Source organism: Homalodisca vitripennis, chromosome 7, assembly GCF_021130785.1.
Source record: "Homalodisca vitripennis isolate AUS2020 chromosome 7, UT_GWSS_2.1, whole genome shotgun sequence".
Taxonomy (NCBI): Eukaryota; Metazoa; Arthropoda; class Insecta; order Hemiptera; family Cicadellidae; genus Homalodisca; species Homalodisca vitripennis.
The window spans coordinates 136,842,770-136,856,889 of NC_060213.1; the positions used below are offsets into that span (position 1 = coordinate 136,842,770).

The 14,120-nt window shown below is 33.7% G+C and overlaps 1 protein-coding gene across 1 annotated transcript in view; it reads right to left on the bottom strand.

The window, feature by feature from the left end:
- Positions 1-14,120, bottom strand: part of LOC124366389 (translocation protein SEC62) — a 42,114-nt gene that overhangs the window by 11,221 nt on the left and 16,773 nt on the right. The window contains exons 3-5 of the mRNA XM_046822909.1: positions 11,569-11,677; positions 7,118-7,307; positions 5,416-5,603 (exon numbers count right to left, since the gene is read on the bottom strand). Coding sequence (XP_046678865.1) covers positions 5,416-5,603; positions 7,118-7,307; positions 11,569-11,677 — 487 coding nt within the window. The remainder of the gene's footprint in view (positions 1-5,415; positions 5,604-7,117; positions 7,308-11,568; positions 11,678-14,120) is intronic.

The following is a 14,120-nucleotide window of genomic DNA, read 5'->3' on the forward strand; positions in this document are numbered from 1 at the left end:
TGAAGAGTGTGCACATGGTTTGTTAATTACGTTATAGCTAATACAGTATAGAAAAATCAGAAATCTACAAATCAAACTAATCAAAAAATGATATTTATGTCAGAATCTAAAAATTCTTTTAAAGAGTAGAATGGATTGCATATGAGCCAGTTACTTATCTTTAGTTTAAAAATATTGAAAGGAGTCATTGTAGCAGATGCAGGCAGCTTATTATAAAAAGTTATGCAATTGAATTTAAAAGAGTTGCCGGTTTTGACTAGCCTGTGCTGAGGGAGATCTAATTTGTTTTTACCCCTGGTATTGTGTTGATGAAAATCTTGTCTGGTATTGAAATCTGTAATTTGTAATTTTGTATAGACTAGTATATGAAAAATGTAAAGGTTAATAACTGTCATGAATTTGAGATTGATAAAAAGTGGTTTGCAATGTTCTAGAGAGCTGCTTCTACTGATGGTTCTAACTACTTTTGTTTGAATGAGAAGAATATCATTCACAGCATTGGAGTGACCCCACAAAACAATGCCATAGGAAATGTGTGATTGAAAAAAGGCCAAAATAGGCTGTTCTTAGTACATCCAAGGAGAAAAACTGAGAGGTTTCATAAAGCGTAAATGCCCGAAGAAAGTCTTCGGACTTTCTTGGACGGTCTTTAACATTGCCGATATCTAGAAATCGTTGGACTGTTCTACAGATGGTAGACTTTGATATTGGTGGCCGGTCCGGAAATGTGTCATTAAATAAATGCACAACTTCGTCATATGATCGTACACGGTCACCATACCCCCTCATCATAAGCAGGTTTATCTCTCAGTCTCAGTCAGAGACATCCCTATCACAAGATTCACAACTAGTCACTGTTAACAATTAAATTAAACCCAATCTACACTTTACAAATCTTAACTTAAGATCGACTTTGTAACAGCTCATGAGGAAAATTAAGTTTCCTGTCTAAACGCATTCTACCCTCAGAATGATAAGATACACAGTTAATGACCCTGCAGTTGGACTTTCAACAGGAATGTCAAAAACAACTTTCACTGAATAGAAAGGATGTAAACAGTAATGAGTTTTCAAGACCAATACACTATCCCGGAAATCCCATTGTTGCAATGAATGTTGCCAACACAGATGAACTAATTCATCGCATCACAGATAAATGACGAATAACTTTAAAATGCCGCCATTTCAGTTAGAGTGAACCTTTTGAGGTCCGGTTTGCGGCAATGTGTTCTACTAACTAAGACCTTTAATTTGATATAAAACTCGACCTATGCTGCTATTTAAGAATTTTGTCTGACTCCTCGTGGGCCGTTCCCCATAAGGGATAAAAAAGTTTGAATACCTTAAAAAACTAGACATTTATGGCTATTATTGATATACCAAGTCTCATTACTTTATCTATATTGGTAAAAAATATATTAAACCGTTCCGGGACTTTTTTACCATACTGTATATATATACGAGGGCCATCCGGAAAGTAGTACCCATTTCCGCCGCGTGAGGCGCTGACGACGCGAGTAGCCGCCGGTCAAGGTCAGATCGCTTCAGTGGCTTGTCTGCCTTCTCTGTTACAAGTTCCGTGACGCTAGCATTGCCTGTGTTGTTTCTGTGGCAGTTCATAATGTTTAAAAAAATTGAAAACGCCGCCAGTTGTGAAGTGAGGGCTGTAATAAAATTTCTCAACGCAAGAAATGTTCGACCTTGTGATATTCATCGCCAATTAAAGGAAGTGTATGGAGACAATGTGATGGAAGAGTCATCTGTTCGGCGCTGGTGTCGTAATTTCAACTTGGGGAGGGGGAATGCACACGACGATGAGACCAGGGAGACCATCTGTCATTACAGATCAACTGCTGAGGTCAGTAGACGAATTTGTGAGGAACGATCGGCGCGTCACAATTGATGACATCTGTGAACATTTCCCTAATGTTTCTCGAACAATTGACGACCAGAATTGCAAAGGGATCTAAGTGCCAAAAACAAAACTTTTCAGGAAATGAAAAAAACTTCACATTTTCAAAAAGAATGTGTATTTATATTTTGTAATTATTGAGATACATTGTTTACATTATGTTTAAAATTATTATCAAGTTTTATAAAGCTATTTACTTGAATAAAAAGTTTATAAATTCCTTTCGGCAGAAGGTCCTAAGTCCAAACTACCTAACAGTGCAAAAGGATGTAAGTGCCTTAAAAAGAGTTCATTTTACTAACACAGCTCACGATAGAAGTTTCTGTTGTTTTCATCCAAGTATGGAATCATTGTGCAATACATTTTCAATATCTGTTATTGTCTTGCCTTTCTTTCCCATGGAATAGATCGTTAAATTTTTTTTATACAAAAACAGGTTCAATTTGATCCACTTTGATCACGGAAATCTGACTGATGCCTAGTTTTTTTTTTATCAATGCAACTAGAAGCTGCTTTGTCAAAGTCAAAAAAGTGGTCAGCCATTTTCAAAACTTTGAAAGGCTTTGAGGGTCTAGCTTCCTCGATAACTTTCTGTAGATCTTCCATCACTTGCATTCTAGCTGACCGACACTTTTTTTCGATAATAGCGAAGTCTCTATCGGAAACAGAAAAACTGTGGCCGGAGAGCAGAAATTTGTGTTGAACAGACTCAAAAATACCCTTAACTACCATGTATAGGTATAGAAAAATAAGCATTCGATTTTTTAGTTGGCCGGCACAGTTGTCGCTCCAAACAACCAAATGTTTCTTGTGATTTGGGAGTAAACCAGAGTTTATAGCCTGAGTAATGCAAGAAGCTACCTGATTCCCTCCTCTACCTGACTGCCCCTAGTGCAACATACAAATTATAGCATCATTAGCGTTGGTGCTATGGACATTGAAATTGTAGCAGGTGAGTTGGCGTAAATAATACATATTGCAATGTGTCAATTTAGGCAAAGGGAATACTTTTTCTAATTCCATTACTACCGGTAAAGCTATCACACTTACCTCTACAGCAGGCAATGGTTTCGCTGCTATCTCCTTCCTAGTGTGTTTGTTTAGTGTCATATAAGACTTCCCACTTAGTCTTGCTTTCTTCTGTTTTTCTCTAAACGCCAGCTTCTTTTCACTGACATCTTCACCAAAAGCACTGTTATTCAAATTGTTGGTGTCGTCAGCCATGATTGTAAGAAAACTTTATAACTTAAAATAAGCAATATGAAAAACACAGGGAAAGGCAATGACGGGTAGAGCACGCCTGTATCAACAGGAGTGGTGGGAATAGTGGTGGGGCGGACGACAACGTGACGGCACTTAAATCTCTATGCATTGCAAGCCCGCCCCGACATACTACCAGCGCATTCTGTTGCATCCTATAACAACTACTAGGAGTTTTTTATGAACACAGATTACATTGCAGGGCATTGGCATGTGGACATAGATCGCTTTGCAGTGAAAAACCCATTGCGCTAAAAGATGGCACTTAGATCCCTTTGCAATTCTGGTCGTCAATTGTTCATGAAATTGTTCAAAGACCAACTGCATTATTCAAAAATTTGTGCAAGGTGGGTCCCTCGCATGCTTACAGATGAGCACAAAACCAAGGCCTCATGCAGCGGGGATAACACAACAACTTCTGCAGCAATTCAATTGGGAAATTTTCGACCATCCACCGTATAGCCCGGACTTGGCCCCTTCAGATTTTCATCTCTTACAAAACTTAAAGAGTTTTTGGCGGGAAAAAGATTTGACAGCGATGAAGAACTTAAAGAAGGCGTGACTACGTATTTCAATCGGCTGGCGGCGGAGGAATATGACGCTGGAATACAAAAACTCGTCACACGTTATGACAAATGCTTAAATTTGCTTGGAGATTATGTGGAGAAGTAGTTTAAGGTATGCTCTTTTCAATAAAAATGTTTATATTTGTTAATATTTACTTCTGTGTCTTTATTTCACAAACGGGTACTACTTTCCGGATGGCCCTCGTATATATATATATATATATATGCACAATAATATATATATATATATATATACATATATATATATATATAGGGTGTATATATATATATATATATATATATATATATATATATACACCCTGTATATATATTATTGTGCATTTCTGTGCTTAATTTATTTGTGGACAACAGCTAATCAGCAGTACAAATACTGATTGCTAAAACGTGTCATTGATTCATTTTTATGCAAACAAAAAAGAAACAAAGCATTTTTTCATCTCACTTCAATTTTTAGCTTATTTCTACAATCTTAGAAAAAAAGCTTTGCTTTGCTTGTATACTGATTATTTTATACCAGCAATAAACTACTCTTCGCGGAAACATTTGAACTGATTGCTAATATTGTAAATTAAATATTACCATACTGCTTATAATTCCAATTAATAGACTATTTTTGGACGTTCATTTAGTTTTTGCAAATTAATGTCTCACGTTTTCAGGTACTTTTGACACTTTAACATCTTTTAAAAGGATTTATAGTCAAAATATCTTTTGTAAACCCACTTCTGAGTGACTCTGATGGGCATCACTAAGTTATGAATGTGTCACAATACTTTTTTGTACTCTCTCGTCACTTTCCACTTTGTTTTGCCGCCTTGTGACAGTTTTGCATTTCTTATAATTCAGTCCATCATTAGTAATGTTTCTCAGTGAAAAGATATTACACTTTTATGTGCTGCTATCTAGGAAGAATATGTAGAAATATTATTGACGCTAACGATCACGTATTTGTTTGTTTTTCCGTTACATCACAGTTTTGTACCCTCGTGCATCCTTATAAGCAATTATTCCATTTCAGATTCTTTATGTTTGCACACTGGAACCACAACTAATAGCTGGTTTTGTTATTGTTTACATTTTGCAATATGTTCAATTTTCGTTACTTCAATGTTCTACTTGCATTCTAAGTATTGCGCTGTCAATGTTTAGTGTTTCAACGGTTGAATGAGTTTTTAGTTCTTCCGCTATCTCATGGAACAGGACAATTTGCGTACTTCAGAAATAGACAGATACTTGGACAGTGATATTGAGATATCAAAGATATCCAAAAACTGACACAAAAGTGAAATATAAAAATTGAATAAATGGTCATTATATGTAATGTAAATATTTAATATATTTAATTATAATATTAATAAGACATACAATTTTTTATTTTCTTACTAAAAGAATTTGTAAAAATATACTAAAAAATATTTTTTTTATTATTTGGAGAAAGCAACAAACACTATTGTAGAGCAACCAAATAGACTAAAATCTCCTGAAAAATTGACTAATTTATGTGTTTTCAAACTAATTCTATTAATATTTTAGTACAAACATGCATTTTTGCCAATATCAATTCAAATATTTGGTCCTAGACAGGCTAGGTTAACACTTATTAACGTCTTGTTGTGCAAGAACATGGTTCATGTACGATATTAGCTTGCTACTCACCTGACAGATGGAGGCCACAACGGGAACATGCAGATCGCTATGGCTCCCAGCACAACGAGTGCTCCGAACAGCCAGTAGTAGAACGGTATCGGGTCGTATATCCACACGTAAGCATCCAACCCGTCGTGGAAAAACTGTTCCAAGTGCATTTCCAGCCTAATCTTCTTTTTCTTCTTCTCTCGGTCATCCTACATACATAGAAAAGTTGTAGGTCACAAAGAATGGAAGAAAACAGAACCTGGTTGGGATTTGTTTTGATCACTTTTATTATAAGTAATTGTAAGAATATTCCAAATTAAAATACGTCAATCATGAATTTTTAAATTTAATTTTGAGTACCATAGCTATACTACTATGTTACTTCCTTGTCCTTATTTTTTTATACTTGTAAGCTTTTTGAAAAGAAATTGTTCAATAACCACTTAGCAGGTTTTTATAATTATTATTTTGGTTTTTTTAATAAAATAAATAATATAATACATATTTTTCTGGTAAAAATAGATTAAAATATATTTTTGTACAAAATTTTTACTTTTTTATTAATTTTAAATTTTATTAAAAATTGTTCATATTTATTATTTTAAAATATTTTTAGCAAAACCACGTGCAAGAGCATAAAAATATAAACAAATTTCTTATATTATAATATTATATTTTTCCACTATAAACTAATGTAACGCAATAGACCATCAAACTTTTAAGAATTTGGCAACAATACTGGAAACAAAAAACAAAAAAAGCTTGTTACCATGGAAACAACCAAATATCAATATATACATTATTACACTAATAAATGTAAATTGTACACTGATTTGATCTTTTTACATCTAAACACATTTATGCAATGAAGTAAACAGTGCTATGAAGTCGAATGCGTAATTTGCACTTGATAAATTCATCAGCTGACAGACCATAACAACATCATAGTTAATTATCTTTCCAAAGATCTACAAGGAAGAAAACAAAATTAATTGATACATTGAAACATATTGAATGCGGCTATTTGAATATTTAAACTGCGTACTGTATTAAATCTATATATATAAAAATGAATGTTTGTGTGTTTGTCCTTTATAGACTCAGAAACTATTTGACCGATCATTATGAAAATTTATATGTATATGTATTTTTCCACGTAGAAGGTTTATATGCTATACCCATTGATGTAACTCACCACCAGGAGGCGCTGCAAAATATATAAGTTATCAAAGCGCCTGCACATTGTAAACTACAATTACGAGATAGTTGTGTATAATAACCACACACTATGTGAAGGCACTAAGTTTTTATGGATATTTGTCTTTCAAATGAATTTCTGTTTGGCCTTATAGCTTGAATGTTAGACCATTTTATTATTAAGTACATGTACGTGTACAATGGCTATAAATATACACTTTTGGCAGATTTTCTTGATAAAGTCAACAAGGTAAACTCTACATCGGCGTTGGAAATATAATTCACTTGAACCAGAAGTGCTCATACACGAGCAAAGCTTACAAAAAGCGTGCGAAGCCGCGGGGAACAGCTAGTCTCATATAAATATGGATAGTCGAGCTAAACGACAATGGCAATTTACAACGTTTTCACTGCGTCAGGATATATCAATGTCGCGGCACTCAAATGATCAATACCTACCAAATCTCAAGTAAAATAATTTTACTAATCTAAAACATTCCTTTGACAATTCTCAACCAATCAATACCTGTTGTGTTCCCTCTTTCCCCTCGGCATGACTACTTTCAGCTGCTTCCTCCTCCTTCTTTTTTTTCTCCTCACTTTTCTCATCTTCTTTTTTATCATCCTTTTTCACCTTCTTCTTCATTTTCGCCTTCAGCTCCTGTTCTGACACAGGTATTTTCTTTGCCCGATGAAAGAATTTGTGCCTCAACATTCTGAAAATACGATATTAATTAATTTTTTACTTGTATTACATACTAACAACAGCAACTCTAAAACTATTCACAATCTGGTTGTTTGTGTAGTTATTTGAGAAATTTATAGTCATATATAAATTTCCACACACCTAAAACACAACGATAAATAAAGAAAAAGTAGATATCTCAAACTAATCTATATAACTAATCTATATCTCAAAACAATCAAACTAATCTATATTTCACCAAACAATGATTATAACCATCATTTTAGACATTCACACTGGCTTTACCACCTGCTGTGGTGCCTAACAAGATTAATAACTGTGATAAAACTATTTTTACTGAAATAGATTTTCAATTCTTATATTTTGATTCAACTCATGTAGATAATTTAAGTAGTACGCAATCATTTATTGAGAAAATGCGACTTTTCAAAACACAATTCACTTTTTCAGTGTTAATCTGCTTCCCTGACACCGTAAAAATGCATTCATTAATAAAAACAATTTTTTAGTTTACAGGTGCAGAGAAATATTGTTTGCATACTAAAACTAAAAGGTTTAAAAATTAAAACAGGCTGAATTTTCTCAATAATGTAACTTAATTATAGCCTGTAAATTAATGAGACTGACTGCTCTGTTGTGTTCAAGTTACTCCTTAATAGCGTGATTTTTTGTTGTGGTCTTTGAAAAAAAAAAAAACAGTGCAAACGCTGTCCTCAAAAATGGAGTATTCACAGAAGCAGTGCTACTCAATTAAATCTTGCTCTCACATGTACAATATTTCTTCTTAAATGCTTGACTAGGTTAAGAAGGCTTACAAAGACTGTTTTGAATACATGGACACCCTTTAATTGTCTTTGACGAAAATATGACTAAGGTAATGGATCTCCTACATTCACGTTTTTTTTTATGTAAAACCTCAAATGTATAAGATGGTTCACAATTATTGGTTCATGAAATTTAAACTTTGACAAAATGAACATTCGAGTGACGCTGGTGCCAAAAGTTATAAATGACAACAAATAGATGAGTTGCCATTTCTGTGATATAATGGACAAGTTTGAGAGTGAACTAGACTTTCTAGGCAATATAATAATGGATGAAGAATCGTAAATTTTCTAGTACAATCTTGAATCAAGGGCCAAAGTTCAGTATGGCACACCTCAAGGCCAGGCCTTGAGAACAAAACTTTAAGTTTGGCTTGAGCCATGGTTTTCCCATAATAATTGTGAAGACTAGTCGTGCCGAAGCTTTCTTTATGATAGATGTGGATGATAATTTGCTACCAAAACTCCAGTATTATTCAATATACTGTAGGAACTACTTAAGAAAGATAAAACCCACTTGCCTGGAGTTATTGAGAATGGTTACACTTTTTGTTGCTAAACTAGACACCTCAATGAGGAAAACTATAAGACCTGAAGAAAAATTAATGGCAAATTTTTGGTATTCAGCTACAAGGCCAAAGTCAAGAAAAGAGTTTGTCACCATATGCTTGAATTTGTGCTAGCTTAAGAGCAACATTTCTACTCAAAATGGGCCAAAAACAGATTTGTGCGGAAGCATATAATATATAGACGCTATTTGATAAGTAAACATTTTAAATTTTAAATCAAGTTGAAGGTGAAAACTTTTCTGGGTAAAATTTCTTTTTTTAATTTTCAATATCTTCATAGTGTTTAATACAGTAATTGGTCAAACCTACTACTTATTGGTGTAAGTATAAAAAGTTAACTGTTGTTAAAAGTAGTTCACATTTTAAAAGCAACTTTACCCACAAATTTAGTAATATTACCAACAACATAATGACCTGCTAAATAGCTCTATTTTAGAACTGTAATATGCTGATGTGCAAACTCTTGCAAGTGGAAAATTACCTAGTGGGCGGAGTCGAAATCATAATGAAGTGGACAAATAGGTCTATTTTCATTCATTCATTGAAGGATTTTCAATCTTTGTAACGAAGTACTGAATTTCCTCTGTAGAGATTTTCAAACGAGATGAAAGCGTGTAAAAGGCACACTTCGTATTAGCCAGATTCTGCATGTATTAATATCCTTTACCACAATATCTTATTTTTCCTCTCATTCATTGGTCAATGATCACTATTGTAAATTAGCAGGTTAGCGTGTCTAAACTTTTCAAGTTTAGTGAAACATTTTGCCGTTATCGTCAACAATGATACAATAGTTTAATGTGGTCCAATATACACAAAATATGTCACGTATTGTTTTTATTTTATTTACGAAATTCATTTTGTAGTTGAATTACTTATTCAACTAGTATACCGTAATGGTGAATATTGACATAACTTGAGTCTGCAACGTTTTCAAATGACATGAGACTAGCCTTTCTTGGCTACATACAATCATTGCCCTATAGTAAGCAGAATTTGATCAATAAACATAGTTGTGCAAAGCTCGGAAATTGTGGGGAGGGGAAACCAGGGTTCTCAGCCGGCAGGATTCACCACACACGTTCAGTTCTGTCTCAAAACTACCGATCTAAATGCCGAGCCTCGATAGTTTTTCATCAGTCCATACGGCCGACAATTTGCCTTAAGGAAACGCTATACATGTTCTACTTTCAGCCCAAGATTGTACACTCTGTGCTTTGAGGCTAAAAGTAACGTGTTTGGGGGACTAAAAAAATTTCCAGGTCCACAGTAAAAATTGTTTTTTTTTTATACACATGGAATGGTTCACGAAGAATTTGTAGTTCTATGACAAGAGTCAACATAGTTTTCCCTAAACAAATCAACACGCTCCTTCAGAGCCATCAAATAGAAATGATCGGAGATTGATGTTCGCTGAAAGCTCTGCACCGACAACATTCAAGCCTGCGTCGTCATCGTGATCTCCGTGATCGTCTGTTCCATATAGGGGCCACAATACAGCCCCACTGAAAGCTTAAAAAAAATTTCCCGATCACACAGCTCAAGGGCAGCCTGAATGAACATAATTTTAAACGTGTTCTTGTCATTCTGTCAAAGTCCCTGATAATAGCTATGGCAGACTTCCATGGAGCTTTAGCAGCATGAGAATCATGTTGGCAACACTCTACTAAAATGCCTAACAAGACTATTTTTAACACTAATTTTTAACACATATTATTTTATACATAAACCTTGCATGAGTCACATACAAACAAACTCTATTCTCTTTTTAGAAAAACATTAGGTCCACATTTTAAAATAATAAATAATATTTAAGTGTACTCTGATCTTATGCAGAAAGAAATTCAAACTGATAGTGCAGCTATGGTGGGAAGGGCTGATTCAATAGGAATGTTGAGTTTTGCTCCACTTCACCTTCCTCTTACCATAGCCGCTTTATGTGTAGAAGACTCGGTTGCTCCACCATGCTCGCTGTTGGATCGTGTCAGCCAAACTTTTAGTGCGTTCAATTGTGCACCTGATGAGACTAGGACAAACCTCCACCTAGATTGCACTATTTTTCTGGGAATATTTGTCCTAGGACTTCTGAACTATTTTGTTCTTTGTTACCGACTATTTTTTGGACACCTTCAGATGAACATGACTCCAGATTTCAGGAGTCAAGTCTGAAGCAGAATCAGATTTCAGATGCTCCACGTAAGAGGAAGGTGAACTGGAGCAAAACTCAACATTCCTAAACTGATAGTATTATTACTTCATCTATAAAATAGGTCCATATGATTGTTTTATTGGGTGGTTCATTCATAGATATCCAGGAACAACAAAAATGTTAATTAATTACCAACAGCCAGATTATACCATATTAGACAACCAAGAGGTTCCACATTTGGCTGGTTTATACCTTCCAGTTGAACTTACACTGGGTACAGAAAACACAGATGCGTGACTTAATTCTGGGCAACCCTATGGATGTCCAGGACCAGCACATCATTAACATAAACTTTCGAGATATTGGGGGGCAAGGATAAATCAATAGGTCTAGTCTACTGCAGAGGATGACTGTTGGGGTGTTGGAGTCAGTGGGGATTTCTGGGCTGTTGCTAGTCTAAACACAAGGGTGTGCCATCCCTGCCAGCTTTGAAAGTATTGGCCTTCTCCTCTTTAAGAATACAATGACTGAGATTAATGCCCAAAATCCTTCCTCATGGATCTCGACAGGAGTCAGCCCCTACTCAACCTTACCCATCTAGAAGATCCTGTCGCTTAGGAAGCAGGCATAAAGGTCCTTTCAGGACTAGGTGCAATTTCTCAGCTTCTTGTCCTAAGAGAACGGAAAAAAACATACTAGATGCCACTAGGACTTTTGCTTTGCACTCACTTATCCAGAAACTCCACTGCATCCATCCTGGTCAGGAAGAGAGGATCCTCACCTTCCTTCAATGGCTTGCCCCATTTGGACTCCATCAAGGCATCAACTCCCTTGGAACCTGCCATCAAACATTGTTAGTATACAAACAAATATTTTTTTGACCTTAGCATACAGCTGGTGATATTTCATTTATAATGATTCTGCTGTACAAAACAACACATCAATGATTTATGACTGGTGGTTGATTATGCAAAGACATGGTCGATAATAATCTTTTTAAATATTACCCAAAAGACATCAGTGGTTACAACACTTAAATAATGCATGCAGTTTGGACATTTCATGCAATTGTACTTGTCTGTAAACACTCAATAATATTTCATGTTTAACTCAATTTGAGATGAATATAAACTTGTGTTATGACAATTTCAACATAATCCTAGAAACAACAACCAACTTTGTATATATTACAAATTTAATAAATTATAAGCTATGTTTTTGGTGGAATTCGTTTAAAATTTATTGTGCATATGTTAAAATACATCTAGATTTATATTAAAATGGTTGCCACTGTTAAAATATCCTAACTGTTTTAGCAGTAGACAGTCCAAAATATTGGTTGTCCAAACGCTACAAATACGTAATAGAGCCAGTTCTTACAGATTTACCATTTAACATTGTAAGATACATTAAAATATCTCGACTAAATAGTGGTAAGAAATCTTAAAGAAATGAGGCTATTTAAAGGTGTCTCAGTTTTAAATCTTAAATGAGGCCAAGTTAAATGAGAGATTATCATACACATCATTTAAAGATTCATTTTAATGTGAATACTTTTTCTGTGTTTCACTCTGTATTAAGATATGAATATATTAGTAACACTTTTAATCTCCTTGAAAGTTATCAAATATTTATTATGAAAAAATAATAAATATAGTTTTTATATGCAAAGTATTTTGTTTTTAAGAAAACAGTATTGATACAATTTGATAATGTGGGATTGAATTAAATAACTGATATAGTACAGTAATTTGTTAAGTTAAAGTTAATCTAGTAACATCAAAGTTCATGACTTATAGTATGCAAAATAAAATATTGGTTTAATAAATGTAGTTTATTAACAGTGATTTTTATTCATTTTATTAATAAAACCGTAAGAGAAAATTACATTAACGAAGTACATTTTCTTATTTAACCCTTTCAGGGCCAGGACCAAATATGAGATGTTGCAAAATTTTTTCACATATCTATCCCCTTGTGACTAGTCAAAAGTGCCAGGCTAAAAATTGGCGATTTTGCAGTCTCTTAGATTAAAATTTATAACTTTTCATAAACATTAGAGAATGACCTAAAAGTTGCACCAAATTACTCGTATAGATATATACTATCAACAAAAAATATAAAGATGTAGTTTTAAGTAATTTAAAATTTAAAAAAAATAATGTTTTAATGGATTACATAAAAAAATTTAATTTTTTAATTTTTTTCGTAAATAACTAAAAAAGGAAAAATAATTTTACTGTAGAAAGCTATGTTATTATATTGTACATTTATAAAGGAACAACCATACAAAATTTTGTGTTATTTCTCTCATAAATAAATTTTTTATGACACATTTTGTATAAATACGCATAATTGTACTTCGCAACAAGTGATAAAGCAACTGACTCTTAACTGCAAGAAACTTAAAATAAATATTCACATTACGGAATGTACCGGTAAACAGATGATTGTAGGATCCATAAGCAGTTTCAATACAGTTAAAAACACTATTTACCAAGAAATATTTACACAATTTTATTTGAAATTTATTTACACTTTTTCTATTTACAAATATGCTACTTACAATTTCACTCCCGTGAGATCGCAAATTGTCAGTCATTGTAAACTACTACACACAATAGCTAAGCAGGTAACACTACTAATATTTACAACCACAAAATAAAATAATGAAGAAGAATCCAGCATACAATGGTACGATTGCACTAAAGCATAAAGAATTAACAACAATAGATCGAGTCACCTGATAATGTCACGTGACAATTACGAAATAAAAATGCATAGACCTCCAAAATAAAAATTATATTCATATTAAATATCTACAAATATACCAGGGAATAAAAAAAACATAAAACTTTAATCATTTGATGTCGTATTTTTTAAAGAAAATTACGAATATCAAGGCGGCAATATATTGCCGCCTGGCGCTTTTCGCGTATGTCACCGACGGCAATATATTGCCGCCTGGCACTTTTCAGACACGATCTATGGCGGCAATATATTGCCGCCTGGCCCGGAAAGGGTTAAAGAAGTGATAGATAAAATCAATAACAATTTTGAGGTAAAAATGTTAAAATTACGCATTTATACTTATTTACAGTTGAATTTACTTTTATTTACAAACACACAAGGCACTATAAATAAATCGTGCTCATCCACTGGTTCTGTTTACTTATCATGCAATGTGTATATAATCCTCATTAATGACTTTCAATTGGTGGGCTTATAATGTTATTTTGTAGTGATAATAAGCTTGTTATAGAATGACATCAGTATGTGCT